Source organism: Hemiscyllium ocellatum, chromosome 42 (genome assembly GCF_020745735.1).
Source record: "Hemiscyllium ocellatum isolate sHemOce1 chromosome 42, sHemOce1.pat.X.cur, whole genome shotgun sequence".
In the NCBI taxonomy this organism is placed as follows: Eukaryota; Metazoa; Chordata; class Chondrichthyes; order Orectolobiformes; family Hemiscylliidae; genus Hemiscyllium; species Hemiscyllium ocellatum.
Genome location: NC_083442.1, coordinates 19,256,187 through 19,281,351, shown reverse-complemented (window position 1 = coordinate 19,281,351; position 25,165 = coordinate 19,256,187). Strand labels below are relative to the sequence as shown.

The 25,165-nt window shown below is 48.7% G+C and overlaps 1 protein-coding gene across 5 annotated transcripts in view; it reads right to left on the bottom strand.

Annotated features, from left to right (window-relative positions):
* Window positions 1-25,165, bottom strand: part of LOC132834837 (talin-2) — a 352,031-nt gene that overhangs the window by 177,085 nt on the left and 149,781 nt on the right. For 4 of the 5 annotated variants that reach the window (XM_060853908.1, XM_060853909.1, XM_060853911.1 and 1 more), the window contains 12 exons: window positions 24,952-25,015; window positions 21,651-21,755; window positions 18,401-18,556; window positions 16,789-16,890; window positions 14,330-14,406; window positions 13,211-13,391; window positions 12,782-12,895; window positions 9,799-9,907; window positions 8,175-8,383; window positions 7,259-7,357; window positions 3,990-4,157; window positions 688-982 (listed from right to left, as the gene is read on the bottom strand). In XM_060853908.1, the coding sequence (XP_060709891.1) occupies window positions 688-982; window positions 3,990-4,157; window positions 7,259-7,357; window positions 8,175-8,383; window positions 9,799-9,907; window positions 12,782-12,895; window positions 13,211-13,391; window positions 14,330-14,406; window positions 16,789-16,890; window positions 18,401-18,556; window positions 21,651-21,755; window positions 24,952-25,015 (1,679 nt within the window). The remainder of the gene's footprint in view (window positions 1-687; window positions 983-3,989; window positions 4,158-7,258; window positions 7,358-8,174; window positions 8,384-9,798; window positions 9,908-12,781; window positions 12,896-13,210; window positions 13,392-14,329; window positions 14,407-16,788; window positions 16,891-18,400; window positions 18,557-21,650; window positions 21,756-24,951; window positions 25,016-25,165) is intronic. The other variant, XM_060853912.1, reaches the window with a different exon arrangement.

The window sequence follows — 25,165 nt, the reverse complement described above, 5'->3', positions numbered from 1 at the left end:
TCCTGATGCTGCCTGACTTGCTGTGTTCTAGAATTAGATTAGATTACTTACAGTGTGGAAACAGGCCCTTCGGCCCAACAAGTCCACACTGACCCGCCGAAGCGCAACCCGCCCATACCCCTAAACCTGAGGGTCACCACACACTACGGGCAATTTAACATGGCCAAGTCACCTGACCCGCACATCTTTGGACTGTGGGAGGAAACCGGAGCACCCGGAGGACACGGGGAGAATGTGCAAACTCCACACAGTCAGTCGCCTGAGGCAGGAATTGAACCTGGGTCTCTGGCGCTGTGAGGCAGCAGTGCTAACCACTGTGCCACCGTGCCGCCCGCAGTATTCTACCAGCCTCTTGCTTGTCTACTATTAATAGATGGAGGCATAATTATTCTCTTTAAAAAAAATAGAATACTGCGGACGCTGGGAAAACTGAAACAAACAGAGCATGCTACGGACTGTGGAGATAGAAACAGAGTTTCGAGTAACTCTTCAGGATTCTGAAGAAGAGGCACCTTATCAAAATGGCGTACCAGGCCTGAGGCCTACTCCTGCTCCTAACAGATATGTTGTAAAGACACCCACCCAGACCCTACTACCTACTGGCAAGGGCTCATTGCAGATTAACATTTTTCTGCTAATGGTTTTCCCAGACGCAGCGTGTGCCCCTTGAGGCCACTCCCGACTCACCCGCATCGCCCATGGAGCTGAAGATGCTCTCGGTCACAGTCATGATGGTGTCGGTCGCCTGGTCGTAGCGCCCAATGGGCTCCCCCCTGCTGGCGTACTGGCGCACGTGCTGGAGGAGGTCGTTGAGGGCTTGGCTCACCACGCTGGCCGCGGCGCTGACCTGCTTCAGGAGCTCCGTGTCCTCTGTAGCCGCCTGGCAAGCCTTGACACAGCCCTCGACCGAGCGGTCCACCAGCTTCCCGGCTTCCACCAGCTGCTCCTGGCACACGGGCGAGCTGATGGTCGGACTGACCACCTGTACCGGAACACACAAGATTGGTCATTTGCCGAACACCGATACCAATAGCTGTCATCGAGTTGTACAGCATACAAACAGACCCATGGTGGCCCAGTGGTGAACACTGCTGTCTCACAGCGCCAGGGACCCAGGTTTGATTCCAGCCTCGGGCAACTGTTTGTGTGGAGTTTGCACATTCTACCTGTGTCTGCGTGGGTTTCCTCCCATTGTCCAAAGGTGTGCAGGTCAGGGTGAATTGGCCATGCTGAATTGCCCCATAGTGTTCAGGGATGTGTGGGTTAGGTGCATTAGTCAGGGGTAAATGCACAGTAAGAGGGTAGGGAAATGGAGAGTGAGTGTAGACTTGTTGGGCCGAAGGGCCTGTTTCCACATCACAGGGATTCTAATTCACCCGTGCTAACGTGATAGGAGTAGATTAGATTAGATTCCCTACTGTATGGAAATAGGCCCTTCAGCCCAACATGTCCACACCGACCCTCCGAAGAGTAACCCACCCAGATCCATTCCCCATACTTACCCTGACTAATGCACCTAACACTATGGGCAATTTAGCGTGGCCAATCCACCTGACCTGCACAAATTTGGATTGTGGGAGGAAATCGGAGCACCCAGAGGAAACCCACACAGACACGGGGAGAATGTGCAAACTCACACAGAGAGTCACCCAAGGCTGGAATCAAACCCTGGCGCTGTGAGGCATTGCTAACCACTGAACCACCGTGCCTCCCCCAAATTAATCCAGTTCCATGTGCCGGCATTTGGCCCATATCCCTCTAAACCAATTTGATAAGAGTCAGGTCACGTCCAGCGTAACACTTAGACAAAGCTTTGACCCAGGTTATCAGATGCTATCGCATCTTCCAGCACAGCAGAACCCATTCAGCCCATTTATTTTTGCTTGTTAAGGTCCCATCTCAACTGTTTTTTGTAGTCAATGCTCAGAATCAATTCCGGTGTCTATAATGGACAGACACGCAATAGACAAACATTTTTCTCCGTCACCCTTTCCCCATTCAGCTCCTTCTTGGAATGAACTTTCCCACTTACCCGTATCTTTCCATTATTCTATAAATTTTCACCCTTAGTAAATGAGCATGTTGATTGATTGATTGTCATGTGTACCCACGTGCAGTGAAAAGCTTTGTTTACGAGCAGATCACATACGCAAGGATGTACAGATCAAAAAGACTTAGACAGGGGGCTTGCAAGTTACATTGCTTATTGAGGCTAGAGAGTCCATTCATCAGTCTAATAACGGCTGGGGAGAATCTGTTCCTGAGCCTGCTGGTGGGTGTGATCAGGCTTCTTTACCTTCTGCCTGACACAAGGGGTGTGCAAGGGTTCAGGAATGGACACTGTTCTTTTGAAGTTAGACGCATTAGGTGGATGTCATCACAATGTGAGCCAACACAGGAAGGATGTGTCGACCTACAACAGGGCGATGGTTGGGGGTGGGAGGTAAACAATGTTCCTTCCTTTCACTTCTCATGGCTTGTCTGATTAACAAAGCCAATTTATGCCCATATTCTGAGTTGCCTGGGATACGGCTTGTCCCCGAGCCAGCCAAGGATGAAGTTTCCATGCATTTCAATTGGGTTGGCCTGACCTCAGCAGCCAAATGTCAAAGGTCAGGATATAACACCCTGCACCAAACAAATGGCGTGAGCAAGAAGGGGCAGGCCGGGGTCGGTTCGCGGGATAGTGAGCCCTCATGAGGAGAGTGAGCCCAGCATGGCTAGGCACTTACAGACTGGGTGTTGGACTGTTAACTGTGTTCCTTTGTTTTCCTACTTTACAAGTAAGCATGATGTTCAGTAAGGAAAGACATGGTTACACTGGACAGAGTGCAAAGAAGATTGACGAGGATGTTGCCAGGTAGGGTCGAAAAGTGTAGCACTGGAAAAGCACAGCATCTGAGGAGCAGGAGAATCGACGTTTCGGGCATAAGCTCTTCATCAGGAATCTTATGCCCGAAACGTCGACACTCCTGCCCCTCGGATGCTGTCTGACCTGCTGTGCTTTTCCAGCACCACCGTTTTTGACCCTGATTCTCCTGCAGTCCCCACTCTCTCCCAGGACTAGCAGGCCTGAGTTTTCAGGAGAAGTTGGACAGGATAGGACTTTATTCCTTGGAATGTAGGAGAATGAGAAGGTGACATTACTGAGGCGTATGAAATCATGAGGGGCATAGATAGGATGGAATGTGTATAATCTTTTTCTCTCAGGGATAGGGAGCTGAAAACTAGAGAGCATAGGTTTAAGGTGAGAGGGGAAAGATTTAAGAAAGACCTGAGGGGCAATTTCTTCATGCAGAGAGTGGGGTGTATTTGGGAATGGGCTACCAGAGAAAGTGAGCAGAAGTAGGTACTGTGGATGCTGGAGATTCGAGTCAAGACTAGAGTGGTGCTGGAAAAGCACAGCAGGTCAGGCAGCATCCACGGAGCAGGAAAATCGACGTTTCGGGCAAAAACCATTCCTGATGAAGGGTTTTTGCCTGAAACGTTGATTTTCCTGCTCTATGGATGCTGCCTGACCAGCTGTGCTTTTCCAGCAGCACTCTAATCTTGCCAGAGAAAGTGGTTGAGGCAGGTACAATAGCAACATTTAAAAAACATTTGGATAGGTACATGGATGGGAAGGGTTTAGGGGGATATAGAGCCAATGTGGGCAATTAGAACAAGGTGAATGGGCACCCTGATCAACATGGACCAGTTTGGGCTGAAGGGCCTGTTTTCATACTCTATGACTGTAATCTTTCACTTTTTAAACTTTGTTTTCTTTATTTTTCAGTCTTGTACCAAGATATTCTCCCAGGATGGCGCCATAAGTGGCGACTTGTAAACTTTTCACTGCATTCACGTGAGTGCACTAATTCAAATTCAAATTCACAGCATTGATGTAAATCAAACCCACGTGTAAAGACGCAAAATACAGGCATCCCGCTGATGCACTGGGACCCAGTGACGAGGAAGTCTGGGATCTTTCCTCCTGCCCCTGCACTCACCTTGGCACAGGCGACCAGCTGGGAGGTGGAGAGGGCACACTGCGTGGCAGCAGCTATCACCCGGTTTTGGAGCACGGTATCCTCTGCCACTTGGGCCACGTTCTTCGCCTTCAGGACCAACATGGCGGCTGCATTGGCCACCGCCTTGGCCAAGCTCATCAGCACATCCTGCCACAAGGGGGAGACAAAGGTGGTAAGCGGCTCAGCCATGGCCTGTTCACAGAACAGGGAGAAATAAAGACGGTGTATACGGCACAGACTAGAGGCTGCTCCCGGACACGGTCTATTGTCAAACAAGGGATCGGTTCATTATCATTAAATGTTATTACACAGTAACTGGAGCACGTGGGACTCAAACTGGGCTTCCTGGCTCACAGGTACGGACACTACCACTGTGCCACAGGAGCTTTTGAGATCATGCATTGTATCTTAATCACCACAATTGATAATTGTGTCAAACATGGAGCATTAATACTCACCAATTACTAGTTAGCGATGCACGGATCGGTTACTGATTACTGAACATCAAACTAACTGATTACTGGTTACCATTCAGCTTTAACAAGAACTGATTACTTGAATCAGTTGCGAGTGACTTGCGAGTTAGGGGGTGGGAGAGAGGAGGTGGGGGGAGGAGCACGTGTGAGGGGGTTTTGGGGGATGGAGAGCGGTTGGGGGGATGGAGGAAGGAGAGCAGGTGGGGAGATGTGGGGGAAGGAGATTGAATGGAGGGTGGGGGAGGAGAATGAGTGGAGGGTAGAGGGAGGAGAGTGGTTGAGGAGGTTTGGGGGACAGAGAACGAGTGAGGGGTGGGGGGACAGAGAACGAGTGGGGGTGGTGGGGGGACAGAGAACGAGTGGGGGTGGTGGGGGGACGGAGAGCGAGTGGGGGGTTGAGGGGATGGAGAGTGAGTGGGGAGGTGAGGGGTTGGAGAGCGAGTGGGGGGTGAGGGGATGGAGAGCGAGTGGGGGGTGAGGGGATGGAGAGCGAGTGGGGGGGGTGAGGGGATGGAGAGGGAGTGGGAGGGTGAGGGGATGGAGAGTGAGTGGGAGGGTGAGGAGATGGAGAGTGAGTGGGAGGGTGAGGGGATGGAGAGTGAGTGGGAGGGTGAGGGGATGGAGAGCGAGTGGGGGGTGAGGGGATGGAGAGCGAGTGGGGGGTGAGGGGATGGAGAGCGAGTGGGGGGGGTGAGGGGATGGAGAGGGAGTGGGAGGGTGAGGGGATGGAGAGTGAGTGGGAGGGTGAGGAGATGGAGAGTGAGTGGGAGGGTGAGGGGATGGAGAGTGAGTGGGAGGGTGAGGGGATGGAGAGCGAGTGGGGGGTGAGGGGATGGAGAGCAAGTGGGGGGTTGAGGGGATGGAGAGCGAGTGAGGGGATGGAGAACGAGTGGGAGGGCGAGGGAATGGAGAACGAGTGAGGGGATGGAGAGCGAGTGAGGGGATGGAGAGCGAGTGAGGGGATGGAGAGTGAGTGAGGGGATGGAGAGCGAGTGGGGGGGGTGAGGGGATGGAGAGCGAGTGGGAGGGTGAGGGGATGGAGAGCGAGTGAGGGGATGGAGAGCGAGTGAGGGGTGAGGGGATGGAGAGCGAGTGGGGGGGTGAGAGGATGGAGAGCGAGTGGGGGGGTGAGGGGATGGAGAACGAGTGGGGGGTGGAGAACGAGTGGGGGGTGGAGAGCGAGTGAGGGGATGGAGAGCGAGTGAGGGGATGGAGAGCGAGTGGGGGGGTGAGGGGATGGAGAGCGAGTGGGGGGGGTGAGGGGATGGAGAGTGAGTGGGGGGTGAGGGGAAGGAAAGCGAGTGGGTGGGGTGAGGGGGTGGAGAGCGAGTGAGGAGGTGGGGGGACGGAGAGCGAGTGGGGGGTGGGGGGCGATGGAGAGTGGGCGGGGGGGTGAGGGGATGGAGAGCGAGTGGGGGGTTGAGGGGATGGAGAGCGAATGGGGGGATGGAGAGCGAGTGAGGGGTGAGGGGATGGAGAGCGAGTGGGGGGCTGAGAGGATGGAGAGCGAGTGGGGGGATGGAGAGCGAGTGAGGGAGTGGGGGGATGGAGAGCGAGTGGGGGGCTGAGAGGATGGAGAGCGAGTGGGGGGATGGAGAGCGAGTGGGGGAGAGGGGGGATGGAGAGCGAGTGGGGGAGTGGGGAGACGGAGAGTGAGTGGGGGGTGAATGGAGGGAGAGCGAGTGGAGGGGGTGGGGGGAAGGAGGGTGAATGGGGGGTGGGGGGAAAGAGAGCGAGTGGGGTAGGGTTGAGAAGTGCAAGTGGGGGTAGTGGGAGGAGAGTGAGTGGGGGCTAGGGGGAGGAGAGTGGGTGAGAGAGTGGGGGAAGGTCAGTGAGGGTGGGGTGGGTGGAGGAGATGAAGGGAAGCAACAGGAACTGGGCCAGATTTTCAAATCTGGAGGGGGTCAGCAGCAATTGAGCTGAACAAGAGGCAGGCATGTGATTGATCTGGACAGAGGGGGTCTTAGTAATGGCACAGATATAGAATTCAGTGATTATTAGCTAATAACACGAAACTTTAATGTTACTATCACTGGCAGCAGTAATACATCGTATGAACATTCCCTGGAATCACCTTGTGACACATTGGGTAGAGTCTGAATGCTGCAGGTTCAAGTCCCACTTTAAGAGGTTAAGGTTGAGGACAGTGTTTATAACACGACTACACCAGGCAACTATTAACCTGCAAATCCCCACCAAACCCCCGACCAGAGACATGGACGTCGGGCAGTAAGAGCAGGAGAAGCTCCCGTCGGCCATGTTGTGAAGCAGAGTGGCGCCCCTCGAGCCCCAAGGTCGGCAATTTGTTCCAGGGAACCGTTGCCATGGAAACAGAAGCGCGCACACACACACTTGGGCTGTTGTCTGCCTCGTTACCCACTCATTGGGAGAAATTTATTAACATTCTCATCCAGCACCAAATTCATGCAGCTGCTGAACAAGTGCATCGGAATGAGTAGGAGGAAGTGAGGACCGCAGATGCTGGAGATCAGAGCTTAAAAATGTGTTGCTGGAAAAGCGCAGCAGGCCAGGCAGCATCAAAGGAGCAGGAGAATCGACGTTTTGGGCATAAGCCCTTCTTCAGGAATCTGAATGAGTAGAACATTCTAGATCAAACATGGAACTAATTTAGCTCCAGGGACAATAAATGAAGGATCAATCCTGTGAAAAGTCCATGGAAAACCAACACAAGTCAGACCGACAAACAAGGGTAAGTGTCAAACTGCGATGACAACAACCAATGAATCCCTCCCGAGAGACGTTTCTTCCTACCTGGAATCGTTCGTCTGTCTCGCTCTCTCCAATGTGCCGCAGGAGGTCTCCACTGGCCTGGCCGATGCTTCCAGCCGCTGTCAGTACAGTCTGCCGAGGCTGCAAACAGGAAAGCACACACACAGATGCACTGACTTCAGACTAAACATTGGGTCCTGAAACTATCTCCTAATAACACCCAGGAGGATGTGGAGGAGCCGATGTTGGACTGTGGCGGACAAAGGTAAAACTCACACAGCACTAGGTTATAGTCCAATGGGTTTATTTGGAAGCACTAGCTCATAGCCACCTGATGGAGGAGCAGTGCTCCGAAAGCTAGTGCTTCCAAATAAACCTGTTCGACTATAACCTGGTGTTGTGTGGTTTTTAACTTCAGATTAAGAAAGACTACCAGTCCCCAATGACAGGGACACGGCAATAAGTGTCAAAACCTTTGGCCTAAAGAACCCAGCAAAGGTTTGCATCGCTCTTACTCCAGCTCAGTGACTCAGGAGGTGGGGTAACATCCATTTCATAACAGGAGCTCAAGACCATATCACACACTGTGCATTATTGCACAGATCAGGCAGAGGCGGAACGGAAATGGGGATTCAGTTGGACCTTCATTGGAAAAGGTGAAATAAAACCAGCCTATTGGGACAAAGCAGAGCTAGTGGGATTGCTCTTTCAAAAGAGCCAGTACTGGCATGATGGATTGAATGGCCTCTGTATTTGTTTGATGTTATTCTCCAACGCCAGCCGGCAGAACTAACAGCCATAAATATGTTTCCCAAAGCCAGAAACTGTGTGACTGCCCATTCAATTTTCTCAATTTCTTTGCATTTCAGACTTCAACGAGAAATGTTTTCACGATGCCCACTCCACCCCACCCCCACCCAGCTCGTGACTCATCACCCTCCCCTTCCCGCCAGCTCACCTCCCCTGACGAAGGTTCGACTGCCTTCAGCAGGTCAGACACGGCGCCAGCCAACGTCCTCGCGGCCCGCAGGAGGTCCTGCCCACTGCCAACGTCATCGTCCATGAGAGCGGCCAGCATCTTCACCCCCTTGGACATCTCCGTCAGGTTGGAGGAGATGGTGGTGATGGCGCAGCCCACCGCTGTGTAATCGGTGTCTGCGGGATCTCCTGGAGGGAAGCATCGCTACTTACAACCTGTCCCAGCTTTCCGCGTCACGTCACTCAGCCCTGCTCCTCCTGCCATCACATTACTCCCATAGTCTCTCTCTCTCTCACTCACACACACACACACACACACACACACACTCTCTCATTACTGAGTCCCGGAGCAGTCGAAGCACGTGCTCCTTTTCTCCTCTCTGTGCTGACAGGCTGTGCATTGGGGGGGGGGGGGGGGGGGGGGGGGGTCGTCAAATTCTGCAACACACTCACCCCTCTCTCCGTCACACACAACCCCACATCACTCACCCCCTCATCACACTCACCCTTCCCTCCGTCACACACACACCCCTCATCACACTCACCCTCCCCTCCATCACACACACACCTCTTATCACACTCACCCTCCCCTCCGTCACACACACACCCCTCATCACACTCACCCTCCCCTCCGTCACACTCACCCGCTTCCGTCACACTCTCCCCCTCATCGCACTCACCCTCCCCTCACACTCACCCCCCTTCCATCACACTCACCCTCCCCTCCGACACACTCACCACCTCATCACACTCACCCTCCCCTCCGTTACACTTGCCCCCTTATCATACTCACCCTCCCCTCCGTCACACCCACCCTCCGTCACACTCACCCCCTTATCAACACATCCCCTCATCACACTCACCCTCCTCTCCATCACACTCAACCCCCCCCCCTCCGTGCCACATTCACCTCCCCCATCACACTAGCCTCCTGCCCGTGTAAGGAAAAAACACATTCCATTTCAAAGATCAATGTCACATTTCTTCTTAGAATGATAGATCACACTCCAACTGCACCAACTGGCCCCTTGGATAACGTGGGAGGCTGTGAATTTAGTCAAACATTTTATAAGGTTTATGAAGCCAAAACTGGACCAGGCACATGAGGAGTATGAAGAAAGCAGGAAAGAACTCAGGTAGGGATTTAGGAGAACAAGAAGGGGCCATGAAATGGGAAGCATTTCATTAGCAACAGAATCCCAAGGGATGAGATGCATACATTAAAATTAAAGGGATAACTAGGGAGACGGTGGAACCACTCAAGGATAAAGGAGGGAATTTGTGCTTGGAGACAGAGAATGTGGGTGAGATCCTAAATGAGTACTTTGTGTCAGTATTCACCCAGGAGAAGGAGAATGAGACTGGTGTGGAGCATGCTAAACTGTTAGGGCATTGTGAGATTAAGGAAGAACAGATGCTCAGTCTCTTGAAGAGCATTAAGGTGGCTAAGTCCCCAGGGCCCAATGGGATCCATGTTTTAAGCTTCATTCTCCATCACTTGGTCAGACAAAGACAACAGAAGGTGGGTTGGCGCGGGTACCACTGAATCGGGAAAGGCTTTCACCCAGCTTGAAGTGACGGTGCTTGGAATAGCCGGGACTTACCGGCGGTGAGGTTGACCACCGAGGCTGTCCCCGCTGTGATTGCATCGACCTGCGAGTGGATTTCGTGCTTCGATTCATCCACCTTGTTCTGGACCCACACCTTGGATGCCTGGGGGGGGGGGGGCAGGGGGGGGGGAGACGGAAATCAGCAGCAATGTCATCAGGATGCCAATGGCTCCCATCCCAGAGCAACCGCTATCTACACCGGAGAACACCCTCAGGACATGTGTTGCCATTAAACCCGTTCTGAACCCAGGTTCGAATCCCGCCACGGCAGATGGTGGAATTTGAATTCAATAGATGTCTGGAGTTAAAAATCTAATGATGACCATGAAACTGTTGTCATTTGTCATAAAAATCCATCTTGTTCATTAATCTCCTTTAGGGAAGGAAACTGCCATCTTTACCTGGTCTGGCCTACATACGACTCCAGACCCACAGCAATGCGGTTGACTCTTAACTGTTTTTGGGTAATTAAGGATGGGTAATAAATGTTATCAGCAATGCCTACATTCTGTGAAAGAACAAATAAAAAACCATTCTGAGTCACATCTGATCCAAGTCCTAGCCACCTTTAACGCCAATGTATACTGTGCTGTCTGCTCTCAGACCTCTCACTGAGATCTATTATATGGAATAGCTTTGAGAGAGGAAAGATTTGAAAGAGACCTAAGGGGCAACTTTTTAACACAGAGGGTGGTACGTGTATGGAATGAGCTGCCAGAGGAAGTGGTGGAGGCTGGTACAAATACAACATTCAATGGAGACATGAATCGGAAAGGTTTATAGGGATATGGACCCAATGTTCGCAAATGGGACCAGATTCCACACTGTAGGGAATCTAATCTAATCTAATTCAGGATAGCTGGTCGGCACGGATGAGTTGGAACGAAGAGTTGGTTTCCGTGTTGTATAACTCTGCTTAAAAAAAACTCAACTGTAGAGCCCATCCAATCCATTTCCACAATTAGAGCAAATGACATTACTTTCCCAGTGGGCTACTGGGAACAGAATGAGTAGGATGGATGTGGATGTAAGTTTGCTCGCTGAGCTGGAAGATTCATTTTCTGACGTTTCGCCTCCAAACTGGGTAACATCAGCATGCCTCCGGATGAAGTACTGGTGGTATAGCCTGCTTTCTATTTATGAGTTTAGGTTTGCTTGAGTTGGTAATGTCATTTCCTGTTCATTTTCTTGGTGGGTGGTAAACGGGATCCAAGTCAATGTGTTTGTTGATAGCGTTCCGGTTGGAATGCTATGCTTCTAGGAATTCTTGCGCATGTCTCTGTTTGGCTTGTCCTAGGATGGATGAGTTATCCCAGTCAAGGTGGTGTCCTTCCTCAACTGTATGTCAGGATACGAATGAGAGTGGGTCATGTCATTTTTGTGGCTAGTTGATGTTCATGTATCCTGGTGGCTAGTTTTCTGCCTGTTTGTCCAATGTAGTGTTTGTTACAGTTCTTGCAAGGTATTTTGTTTATGACAATAGTTTTGCTTGTTGTCTGTATAGGGTCTTTCAAGTTCATTAGCTGCTGTTTTAGTGTGTTGGTGGGTTTGTAGGCTACCATGATGCCAAGAGGTCTGAGTAGTCTGGCAGTCATGAGTGGGATACTAAATCAGATGGATGAGCAGAAGCTGTCAGGGTACGGTATCTCCTTTTCCAACAACCATTAAACAAGTCCCCTTCTCATTTCCCTCCTGAGTTTCACATCCTGACTGACCACTGAGCGATTTGTGAACAGGCAAACGTCGATGAGCACAGGTTATGACCACCATAACTGTGAGTGACTCATGTTTAAAATATCAAATTTTGGCATCCTGCATATAAGACTGTTTGCTATAAATCCAAGGAGAAAAAAATTGTGCTGATAATCTGGAAACACTCAAGAGACCGAGGAAAACAGTGCGGACACACTGAGGAAAGAACAGAATAGAGGAATACAGTGTCGAGTAAAGAAAACGGTCTTGTTACTCTCAGGATATTGACTGACCAAATTCACATGGCACTGGAATCTGCGCAACCCCAGATAAAGTGCCCTTTTTAATAAATGTGGACCCAGCCAGCCTGAGAATGGGCAAAAACAATATGGTCACATTCAACAATGCCAGTTGCTCTTCAATGACCAGGGAAAGAACATCACCTTCCTACAAACGCTGATCAACACCAGCAAAAATTAGATGGGCCAAACGGCCTGACATTGTTCAGTCAGTTATGATACAGCAACCCATTCTGCAAACAGTTGCAGGCCTCGATAGCCACTATGGCTGGACTGGGGGTTTCGATATTCACAGGTAACACTGGAAGAGGAACAGAGGGGGTTAGCCCAAACACCCAGACCCCTCCCATCAAACGCCCAGACCCCTCCCATGTACAGGACGTGAACACGAACGGCAAGGTCAAGGTTTTTTTTTGCTTCGGAACCCCGTGAACCCAATTGCTCGTCGGGTCATTTCAGAGGGCAGTTACGAATCAACTTGGAGATAGTGGGAACTGCAGATGTTGGAGAGTCAGAGTGGAGCTGGGTAAAGCACCGCAGCATCAGAAGAGAAGGGGAGTCGATGATTTAGGTCAGAAGCTTTCGTTAAGAACCAATCACATGGTTGTAGGTCTGGAGTCACATGTAGACCAGACCAGGTAAGGACAGCAGATTTCCTTCCCCGAAAAAGAACCAGGTGGGTGTTTAACAGCAATTGACTGTGGTCACACAGTCGGCATTAGACTGTATTTGTATTCTAAATTCTGGATTTTAACGATCTGCCTGTGACAGGATTCGAACCCACGTCGCCAAGAACATTAACCCGGGGCTCTGGCCCCATCACAATGCCGCCATTTCAAAAACCCCAAATGCACGACTGAAGAGAGTCCCTGCTAATAGACGAAAGCGTGCTGAATACTTCAGGAGAATAAACTCAGGCCCAGTGCTTTCCTATTTGAGACACGCCGATTTGAAACAAGGAGTGAAGTGGGAGCAAACAGACTCACCATGTCCTGCCCCAGTGGGGGTAAGTTATCTATCTCAGTCAGGTCAGACTCAGCTTGCTGAACCGCCTGCATACTGGAGTTAATGGTTCCCATTAATGCTTGCTGTGCGGATGTCTGTTAGGCAGAGCAAATTAGCAAAGCCAGTTAGGATCAAGTTGTACATTTCTTTCAAAGATAAAAGATGCATATTAATCAACGTAAATCAGTGGTGAAATTATTTTAAGACAAACATTTTAACTTATTGAAAATAAAAATCAAGAAACTGAATCCAAATTGCAAATCAAAGAGCTTCCAAAGGAATGGGAGCAGTAAATGAACTTTGGTGTTAATGCATTGTTGAAAAACATGACAAACTGTGAAGTGAGTTCTCACTGGTGGTGGACTGAACAAGTGGACTGCTGTCCAGAAATCGTAATTCCAGATTCCTACCAGTGGGGGCATGTGGCCCCGGTGCATTTGCCCGCTCAGGATCTGCTGCTGAGGAGCTGGCATGGTGCCAGTGTTGAAGCTCTCCGGCCCGCCCGCGCCCGGCCTCATCACAGCTGGCAGCGCCACCGACGCGTGCTCAATCTTCCCCGTCTTATTAAACTGCTGCTGCAGTATGGTGGATCTGTGGAGAGTTAAGGGCAGGAGAGTCATTCACCGGTGGCCAGGGTTCATACCGCTGTCAAAAAAAATTCAGAATTTGCGCAGCGCCTTATGCCATCGTGGGACGACATGTAGTCGCCGTGGAAGAAATGCAGCAGCCAATTTGCAAATGGGAAGCTCCCAACAAACAGCTACAGTGTTGGAGCACATCGTTGGTCAGTGGTTAGCACTGTTACCTGACAGCACCAGGGTCCTGGGTTAGATTCCAGCCTTTGGTGACTGCCTGTGCGGAGTTTGCACATTCTCCCCGTGTCTGCATGGGTTTCCTCCCACATACACAAAAATGCACAGATTAGGTGAATTGGCCACGCTAAATTGCCCATAGTGTTAGGTAAATTGAGGGTGGAGGATTGAGTCTGGGTAGGTCACTCTTCGGTGGCTCAGTGCGGACTTGTTGGGCCGCATGACCTGTTTCCACACTGTAGGGATTCTAAGCTTCTATGAAACAGCAGTGTGACAATGAGCAGATTATTCATTATTGGCGATGTTGGATAGGGAGATAACCATGGACTGCGACACTAGGAACGATAGCTCATCTTGAAACCAGTGCCAGGAGATCTCTCCAGGAAAGGAAGGTGGGGAGACTCTGAGGAGCATTCCCCTCAACAAGGTGCCACGCTCCCTCAGTGGGAGGGTCAGCATGACAATGATGTGCTCAAATTCCAGAGTGAGACTTGAACCCACCATCTTCCGACTCAGAGCAACTCCTAAATGGAGCTCACAATTTAGATTGATGCAAACAGTCGGTTCGGAAAAACCATATGCATGAGGATTTTGGAACAAGGCAAACATGCTTGACCTCTAACCAAACATTTCAGATTTCAGTCAGTAGGAAGGTTTATGTATATTCTGGTGAGGAGGTGCAAGAATAATTATGGTAAAATAGCTCTGATTCTTTACTTTTTTGGAGAGACCGATTCTTCCAGCATTGTTGACTCTTCATCCCCTTCCAGTCCAAATCGATCCTTACTTTGCTTCTACAGGAAGGAGGAAGTGTTAGAGACATCACAAACTCATGCAGTCAAGGCTGTGCTGTTATCACTCTCACTATAATTGTCCAAAGAATCTAGAGACTTCTCCAGGAATCTCACATAAAAGACAACCAAGAAACAAGCTCTTCTAACCCAACCGATCGATGATGGTGTTGGTCTCAAACATGAGCCACAGTCCCAATCCCATCAGCCCCATTTCCCTATCTTTCTAACACAGGCCCCTCCCCTTCATTAAGCTATAACCAACCCCCCACCCCAGTCTCAAACAGTCATTTAATAATACAGTATCGAGGAATGTGGTGCTGGAAAAACGCAACTGGTCAGGCAGCATTCGAGGAACAGGAGAATCGATGTTTTGGGCATAAACCCTTCATCATGACTGAAGAGCTTATGCTCAAAACGTTGATTCTCCTGCTCCTTGAATGTTGCCTGACTGACTGTGCTTTTCCAGCGCCACACTCTTCGACTCTGATCTCCAGCATCTGCAGTCCTCACTTTCTCCTACTTAATGATATAACCAAATACTGACTGGTCTTTACACAGCTTCAGCTTACATACAGATAAGGAAGGACACCACTTCAACTGGGACAACATATCCATCTTAGGACAAGCCAAAAAGAGACACGCACGAGAATTCCTAGAAGCATGGCATATTAACTGGAATTCTGTTAACAAGCACATCGATTTAGACCCCAACTACAACCCCCTGAGAAAAAGAACAGGAAATGACATCGCCACAGGAAATGAAATCACCACAGGAAATGACAACACTGACCCAAAGAAACCCAAACATATAAATAGAAAGCAGGAATCATATACAGTGCTTCGCCTGAGGCCCACTGAAGATGTTACCTAGTAGGGTGACGAAACATCTGGACATGAACCTTCCAGCTCAGCGAGCAAACCCACATCCAATAGCTTCATTTTTTTTTTAACAAACAGCATCTTGTCCTTGACTTTGAGAACCTTGAGTGGCTTGAGTTATAAGAAAAGGTTGGATAGGCTGGGTTTTTTTTCACTGGAGTGTAGGAAGGTGAGGGGTGACCTCATCCAGATTTGTAAAATCATGAAGGGTGTCAATAAGACAAATGGTGGGTGTCTTTTCCCCTGGGTGGGGCATATCAAGATCAGGGGGCATACTTCCAAGTTGAGAGGAGAAACATTAAAAAAAAATGAGAGGCAATTTTTTTTTACACAGAGTGGTTTGTGTGGGGAGTGAACATCCAGAAATAGTGGTGGATGAGGGTACAGTTAAAAAAAACTAAAAAACTTGTGGATAAGTACATGAATAAGAAAAGTTTGGAGGGATATGGGCCAAGTACAGGTAGGTGGGACTTGTTTAACTATGGTCAGAATGACTGGTTGGACCGAAGGGTCCGTTTCTGTGCTATATAACTCTAACTTGCTTAATTTTGCATATTATTTGCCCATTCAACTAAGGAAGGACAATTCAGCTGCTAATAGTTGGAAGCTGATAGTAATCAATGCAATTACCAACCAACTGCTCTGGCCCAGGAAAGTTACCATTTAAACCATTCGGTCATCGTAAATATTTCTTTATGATTTAAAGCATCCCAAAGGGAATCGATTTAAAGAGCAATATTATGCCAACAGCGTGGGTTCAATTCCCATCACCGGTTTGAGGTTACCATGAAGGGCTCTCCTTCTCAACCTCTTCCCTCACCTGAGGTCTGCTGGCCCTCAGGTTAAATCACCACCAGTCACTTCTCTCTCAAATGAGAGAGCAGCCCCTATGGTTTGGTAAGACTATGGCGATGCAACCAGAAAGCATTTCAAAGTTGGAAATATAACTGTTGCAAAGGAACTGAGCAACCAGACAGCCCAGATTTATTATTCTCCGCTCAGAAAACTGGGGAAGACATTTTTCTGTAGGGGGCAGCTGGGGAGGGACAGGCAAGACTGGGAGAGTGAGGACAACGTCACGGAGGTGGTTCAGAGGTGCATAATGGATGGACAAACCCCTTGAGAAGTTGAGCAAAGGCAAAGGCAGCAATGATGTGACTCGGATTTGAGCTGTTTCAGAGCTGAGGCAGAGCAGGAACTGATCAGAGAGCCTAAAACATCTGGCCAGCAGGGTGTAGACTTGACAGGAATCAATTGGATAGTAGAAAGAGAGATAGGATTTTGGCTGATATTTGACAAGAATCATTCCCAATGAAGGGCTTATGCCCGAAATGTCGATTCTCCTGCTCCTCAGATGCTGCTGACCTGCTGTGCTTTCCAGCACTACACTCTTGACTCTGATCCCCAGTCCTCACTTTCTCATCAGTCGGGTTATTAGAATGATGAACTTTGATTAGTCGCATACCTTTGAGTCTTCAGTTTGTTCTAGACAAGTGTACTGACCTTCTTGAGGATGATGTCGATATAACCTGCAATTAGCTGAGAGATCTGTTCACCCTCTGTCGTCTGAACTGAATAGTAGCTTTCCTGGTATTCTCCAAAATCCTACAGAGCAAGACCGAATTTCATGAATACTTGGACCAACAGCCTCGTGAAAATGGAACATAGTCTCAAGAGCATTCACATTCCAAACGTCAGCCACTTCCCAATTCTTGACGTTGTCCAAAAGTGCAGGGCTGTAAAAGGTTGGGAGGGTAACCTACTTCGCCCCACCCTCCACCGTCAAATGGCGGGATATACAGTGACTTGGCAGTCAATCTGTGACAACCACATCATCAACCTCAGGCAACTGCCTGTGTGTGGAGTTTGCAAATTCTCCCAATGTCTGCATGGGTTTCCTCTGGGTGCTCCGGTTTCCTCCCACAATCCAAAGATGTGCAGGTTAGTGTGGATTGGCCATGCTAAATTGCCTGTAGTGTTTAGGGTTGTGTAAGTTAGGTGCATTAGTCCGGGGAAAATGTCGAGTAATAGGGTAGGGAATGGGTCTGGGTGGATTACTCTTTGGAGGGTCGGTTGTTGCTCCAAATGGCCTGTTTCCAGACTGTAGGGATTCTATGAACTGATGCCTGCCCTTGACACCAAGCGTTAGACCAGATCTGGTTCAGTGTGGCTCAGGGCTTAAAGCCTTCACTCTGCCAGCTGCAGAGTGCACACGTTGGCACAAATAACCCATGAGGACAAGCACTTCAAGTGAATGTGCTCACTGCATTCCTGGGTCCAAAGAGTGATTCTGTTCCAGTGTTGGCTTCACTGTGGCTGTACCTGCTCTGTGGCCTCCAATATAGCACAAACCTCCCATCGTTCCCAATCACCACGGCAACCGTCTCTCCTTAGACACCAGCAAGCTAAAGGTAGGCAGGGACTGGCTATTCCTAAGGGCAGCACGGTGGCTCAGTGGTTAGTACTGCTGCCTCACAGCGCCAGGGACATGGGTTCGATCCCAGACTGTGTGGATTTTGCAAGTTCTCCCTGTGTCTGTGTGGATGTCCTCCCACAGTCCAAAGATATGCAGATCAGGTGGATTGGCCGTGTGAAATTGTCCCATGTTGTCCAGGGATGTGCAGGCTAGGTGGGTCAACCATGGGAAATGCAGGATTACAGGGATAGGGTACGAGATTGGGTCTGGGTGACATGTTTCTCAGAAGGCTGATGTGGACCCAATGGGCTGAGTGGACTGTTCCTACACTGTGGGGATTCTATAATTGATGGGGAGTCATCCCGTTGCCCCATTCCTATATTGGGGCCCTCACAGATAACGCCTTCTTCATCAGCCTAAGAAGATCCCAGAGATGTCATGGTGGATGTCACGCTTAAAGGAGCTGAGAACCCAAGGAATGGGTCTTTGGAGATCTGCTGAAGCTGATCAAACTCTCTGGGATCTCCCAGGTTTCTGGGATCAGGTTCTGTTTCATACAGTGCCCCCATTATCTGGGAAAACAAAAGCTTAAGGGGCTTCTCAGCTTTCATGACCTATCCGTGAGCAAGCTGGCTCAGTCACTAACAAAAAGCTCAGCAACTCTGGGCAGTGAGAACAACCTCTTCCCCAGTATCCTACCAGAGTGAAACTCTTCGGAGAAGCAGCCCAGCGTTTGACAGTTGTGAGTGGCCACTCCTGCATCACTTCTTTGGTCTTTTCGTCGACACGCATCACGGAATCCTTGGTAATGCCCAGGAGTCGAGGTACTAACTTGTTCTTCCCCTTCATTTTTTCCTAAAAGGAAAGGAAATGCCATTCATATGTAAAGATTCACCCAACATGACACTGGTGCCAATCTTTTAGATTTTCCAAATACAATGGATGGGATTGCCCGTTCAGTGAACTGCCCCGCCCATTTGCAGTAAAGATGGCCGACCATCCCACCCGACTCTTCAGGAGCAAAGGCCACCCCATCACTTCCTCCCATCAGACCTTGCAGACAGCAGCAATGGGCCCTTCTCTGAAATCAAGACCCCGGGCACAGAAATGATCATGGAATCATCAAATTTTATAGTACGATAGGTGGCCAATCCACCCATCATGTCTGTACTGGCTCCTGAAGGAGCGAGCCAGGTAGCCCCACTCTCCAGCCCTATCTCCATAGCTCTCTAACCTTCACCGTGTTTAAATACGTATCCAGCTCTCTTCTGGAAACCTTGCATGGAATCAGCCACCCTCAATCTCCCAGGCAGTGTATTCTAAATCGTAACAATTCTGTGAGTGAAGAAATTTCTCCTCATCTCACTCCTTGCTCTCTCTTTAAATAGTTACTGACACACCAACTTGTAGAAACAGAATATCCTTCTTTATGCTCTGAAAATCCTTCATAATTTTGAACATCTCAATAACGTCATCTCATAATCTTCACTGATCCAAGGAAAGTAAGGCCAGTCTCCTTGCCTTGAATCTTTTCAATGGCATTACCATCACTGAATCCACGATGAGGGAAAAGGAGGCCTAAGACTGGAACCAGATAGTTTGGCTAAGGTGAGGGTTTGGGTCAATGACAGTACAGACTGAAGGAAATTTATTGCTTGGCACAGACTTGGCATCATCTTAATGAGGGGCCAAGAAGCGAGTGGCATGGTGGCTCAGTGGTTAGCACTGCTGTCTCACAGCACCAGGGTCCCAGGTTCGGTTCCAGCCTCAGGCGCCTGCCTGGTGGAGTTTGCACATTCTCCCTGTGTCTGTGTGGGTTTCCTCCCACAATCCCAAGATGTGCAGGTCAGGTGAATTTGCCCATAGTGTTCAGTGCATTGGTCAGAGGGAAATGGATCTGGGTGGGTTACTGTTTGGAGGGTCGGTGTAGGCTGATTGGGCCAAAGGGCCTGTTTCCACATTATCAGGAATTTAACCGAATCAATCAAGTAAAGGATGAAAAACAGTGCAATTAAGTAAGACTGTCCCGAGAGAGAGATTTTCGAAACTTCCTCTTCAGAAATATAATGCCTAGGTGTCTTGGTCCAGAGGTAGGGACACAACCACTACAGTACAAGAGCACTCAAATATTAATTTAACAACACAGCCATTTATTATAGACCTTTTGTCATCAACCTGCTCAGAAATATTGTTCTCCACTTCTGGAGCAATTGGAACTTGTACAAGCCTTTTGGCTGAGAGGCAGGGACACTACCAGTGCATCACGGGAATCCCCTACTGCTCAAGGACATCAGTGAGTGAAATTGGTGACTGGCATTGCTGAAACATGCTTATTTCTGAAGAACCAATTGTGATCTCCAATTCCAAACGTAGACCCAGGTAACAGCTGCACCCAACTGTTCATCCAGACCTCCATTCAGGGTTTCAACCAACAAGGTTAGCAATCGGTAACAACAATTAAATTTAAATTATTTCGGAAATCATATCCCATTTTTGATTATTCTGGAGAGACAGAGAGAGAGAGAGAGACAGACAGACAAAGATTTACAGTCCACTCTATGGGGGCTTAATTGGGTTGACTCAGAGATGGTTTCCATCGTAACATAGAGGCCACTGCCTCATGATAAAAGGCCAATCATTGACAAACGAGGCGAGGAGAAGTTACAGATAGCTTTTCTATAATGCAATGGCTGCATTCTCATGCATCCCCGCATGACAGAAAAATTGCACTTTGGGAACAGCGTTCCAAGTGTCGGTGATGTAATCGCATTCCTGCCAACACACGTTTTAAAAGTTTGAGCTTTAGAAACAGTGTCCCCACGTATTCAATTGTGTTACCGTGAATTAGTGTTAATGAAATGCGCGTTATAGCTGAACAAGTTGTACTTGATCAAAAGGGGTGAGGTTCTTTGGAACTCTCTATCCCATTGGAGATTAGGTGCTCACTCGTTCACGACATTGAAGACTACAATAAGCAAAGTCTTTGATGTCTCAGGGAACTGAGAGACATGGAGACTGGAGGGGAAAGAGAAACCAAAATCAAAGGTCAGTTATGATCATTTCCAATGGCACAGCAAATTCGATGGGGCAGAATCATCTCCTTCTGTTTTCACTTATTGGGGAGCGACGGCCTAGTGGGATTATCGATGGACTGTCAATCCAGAGAACTATACAAAATAAAAACTGAAAGAACTGCGGATGCCGTAAGTCAGAAACAAAACCCAGAAATTGTTGGTCAACCTCAGCAGGTTTGGCCACCTGTGGAAAGGAATCAGAGTTCGGTCGGGTCAATTCCGAGGAAGGGTTGCTCAACCCGAAACGTTGACTCTGATTTCTCTCCACAGACGCTGCCAGACCTGCTGAGCTTTTCCAGCAATTTTTCTTTTTGTTTGCGTTAATCCAGAAACCCTGGTAATGTTCTGAGGACCCAGGTTCAAATCCTGCCATGGCAGAATTTGAATTCAATAACAAAATCAGGAATTAAGAGATTAATGATGACCACGAATCCATTGTCGATTGTCGGAAAAAAACCCATTTGGTTCAGTAATGTCCTTTAGGGAGGGAAACTGCTATCCTTACCTGGTCTGGCCTACATGTGACTCCAGACCCACAGCAATGTGGTTGGCTCTTAACTGCCCTCTGGGCAATAAGGGATGAGCAATAAATGCTGGGCTAGTCTGCGATGCCTTTATCTCATGAATGAATAAAAAGGAATTTCTGTGCTGTGTTCAATAATACCACTTTCGTGTTTCAGCTCCCAACAACTCAGTCACTTAACCCAACAGACAAATTCAGGGAGCACTACGTCCAGGAATAATAGCTTCGAGTGTTGGTCACTGAATGCTTGCTGAATGTTTGACACACGCAACAACAACTCACTTTTTCACAAACTGAGTGCAGCTGGTCACCGAAAGCACGTGAAAACTGGGCAAGCAAGCAAAATTCTTACCTTCACCAAAAAGAATGACACCCCATAGGTTCGAAGCGAGCGAGCCAACTTAACATATTTGACTTTTGCTTCAATCTCAGTCATTTCCCCGCAGTTCTTGTGTTCCTAGTGTAAGGAACCAGATCAGAAAATAAGTATTTGCTGAAGCGATTTTTGTTTAACTTCTTTGGGTAATAACTCCCTTCCTGCTAATTTTTCTTGACCATTTCGCACTCTCCACTCGTCTTCGTTCATCTCACTAATTGGCACGGTGGCTCAGTGGTTAGCACTGCTGCCTCACAGCGCCAGGGACCCAGGTTTGATTCCAGCCTCGGGTGACCGTCGGTGTGGAGATTGCACATTCTCCCCGTGTCTGCGTGGGTTTCCTCTCACAGACCAAAGATGTACAGCTTAGCTGGACTGGCCGTGTTGAAAATTCTTCCCTACAGTCCAGGGATGAGCAGGTTGGGTGAGTTTGGGGATGGGGCCAGTGGGCCATGATCTGCTGGGAGTCCACACCTCTGTTACAAGAATATCATGCAAGCAAACAATGAAGATCTGAGTGTATACGGAACAGACTGCCAGAGGAAGTGGTAGATGCAGGTACAGTTACAATACATAGAACAGTACAGGCCCTTCGGCCCACATTGTTACACGTTACTTCTATCCTACTCTAAGATCAAACTAACCTACATACCCAACATTTGACTATCATCCATGTGCCTAAGAGTCACTTAAATGTGCCTAACATAACTGACTATACTACCACTGCTGGCAGTGCATTCCATGCACCCACCACTCTCTGTGTAGAGAACCTACCTCTGACATCTCTCCTAAAACTTCCTCCAATCACCTTATAACTATATCCCCTCATGATAGCCATTTCCACCCTGAGAAAATGTCTCTCGCTACCCACTCTATTTATGCCTCTCATCATCTTGTACCCCTCTATCAAGTCACCTCTCATCCTTCTTCACTCCAATGAGAAAAGTCCTAGCTTCCTCAATCTTTTTTCCAAAGACATGCCCTCCATTCCAGACAGCATCCTGGTAAATCTCCTCTGCACCCCTCTCTAAAGCTTCCACATCCTTCCTATAATGAGGCGATCAGAACTGCACACGATATTCCAAGTGTGGTCTAACTGGGACTTTATAGAGCTGCAGGATAACCTTGCGGCTCTTAAACTCAATCCCCCTGCTAATGAAAGCTAACACAAAATACGCCTTCTTAACAACCCTATCAATTTGGGTGGCAATTTTGAGGGATCTATTGACATGGACCCCAAGATCCCTCTTCTTCCCACACTGCCAAAAATCCTGCGTTGGACCCTGTAATCTGCATTCAAATTCAACCTTCCAAAATTAACATACCTCACAATTTTTCAGGTTGAACTCCATCTGCCACTTACCAGCCTAGCTCTGCATCTTTGAGAAGAAAGTGAGGATTGCAGATGCTGGAGATCAGAGCTGAAAATGTGTTGCTGGAAAGGCGCAGCAGGTCAGGCAGCATCCAAGGAACAGGAGAATCGAGGATCCTGAAGAAAGGCTTATGCCCGAAGGCTTATGTCGATTCTCCTGTTCCTTGGATGCTGCCTGATCTGCTGCGCCTTTCCAGCAACACATTTTCAGCTCAGCTCTCCATCTTATCAATGTCCTACTGTAACCTACAAAAGCCCTCCACACTATCCACAACTCCATCAACCTTCTTGTCATTTGGCAAACTTACTAACCCACCCTTCCATTTCCTCATCAAAGTTATTTATAAACAGCACAAAGAGCAGAGATCCCAGAACAGATTCCTATGGAACATCATTGATCACCAAGCTCCAGGCTGAATACTTTCCATCTATTACCACCTTCCATGGGCCAGCCAATTCTGTATCCAGACAGCCAAACTTCCCTGTATCCCATGCTTCCTGATTTTCTGAATGAGCCTATTATGGGGAACCTTATCAAATGCCTTGCTAAAATCCATATGCACCTCATCCATTGCTCTGCCTTCATCAGTGTTTTGTCACATCTTCAAAGAATTCAATAAGGCTTGTGAGGCATGACCTGCCCCTGACAAAGCCAGGCTGACTATCTCTAATCAAACTATGCTTTTCCAAATAATCTTAAATCCTGTCTCTCAGAATCCTCTCCAATAATTTGCTCACCACCGATAAAAGACTCTCAGGGTTATCTTTATTCCCATTCTTGAACAAGGGAATAACATTTGCCACCCTCCAATTATCCGGTACTGCTCCAGTGTACAATGAGGATACAAAGATCATCACCAAAAGTGCAGCAATCTCTTCCCTCACTTCACGTAGTAATCTTGGGTATATCCTGACCTGCATAGGGGACTTATTTATCCTTATGCTTTTCAAAATTTCCAGCATCTCCTCCTTATTAACATCACTCTGTTGGAGTGTATCAGCCTGCCTCCCTGTCACCCCCTGAATGGGGACAGCTCCAATATTTAAGAAGCTTGACACCATCCAGGACAAAGCAGCTGCTGGTTGATTGGTACCACATCCACAAACGACAAGGTCCCTCTCAGTAGTGAATACTGAAGCAAATACTACCTCCTCCGACTCCAGCCACAAGTTCCCTCCACTATACCTGATCGGCCCTACCCTCACTCTGGCCGTTCCCGTGTTCCTCACCAAAGTGGTTTGGTGCAACGAACCAGATCAGGTTTAGAAGACAAATGGACAGGTACATGAACAGGAAAGGTTTAGAGGGTTATGGGCCAAATGCAGGTAAATGGGACTAATTTAGTTTGAGGAACCTTGTCAGCATGGACTATTTGGACCGAAGGGTCTGGTTCCATGCTGTGCGATTCTATGGTGGACCCTGACTCTGACAATCGAGAGGCTGTTACTGATGGCCCTAAGCCCTGGAGGCTGACTGTCTGAAAGGGTTTCGGAGGAAGCAAATGGGAAACAAAATGCTGTTGAGAAGAGGGCCCACAGCAAACGGAGGCCAGTGAATCCTGGCCCCTTTTCCCCAGGCCGCTGCCTTCCCAAAGCACCTTCTGTGCCATACCAGGAGTGTCGGAGCATGGAGCTGGCTCAATGGCACTAATCCTCAGCCTACAAGATAGAAGGTTCCCACAACCCACAATTGAAACTGTGGCGGGGGGAGGGGGGTGTGTACTTGTAGAGTTTCAGTTTACAAATAAATGGAAGAACTGCATAAAGATTGGTACCACTACCATCCTTCCCCGGCCGGCTTCACATCTAATATTCTTTCACTCTCTATTCCTGTATGAAAAAGGGCTGGTCGGAGAGGTGCTCTACACCATGCTGGGGCAGTTCAGAGTGAAACTGCTGCTATACCTGGAAGATCTTCTTCTCTGCATTCCTCTGCTTAATGTACTCCTTCGGCAGGAACTCCTTCAGACTGAGAACAAGACGAGAGAGAGAGACACACACAAAGAGAAAGAGAGAGTTAAAGTCATCATCACCAGCCACACATAGACCCAGGTCAGAAATGCATCCCTGTCACATCCTGAATGCGGGCAGCTCCAGCAATATTTAAGAAGCTTGAAAC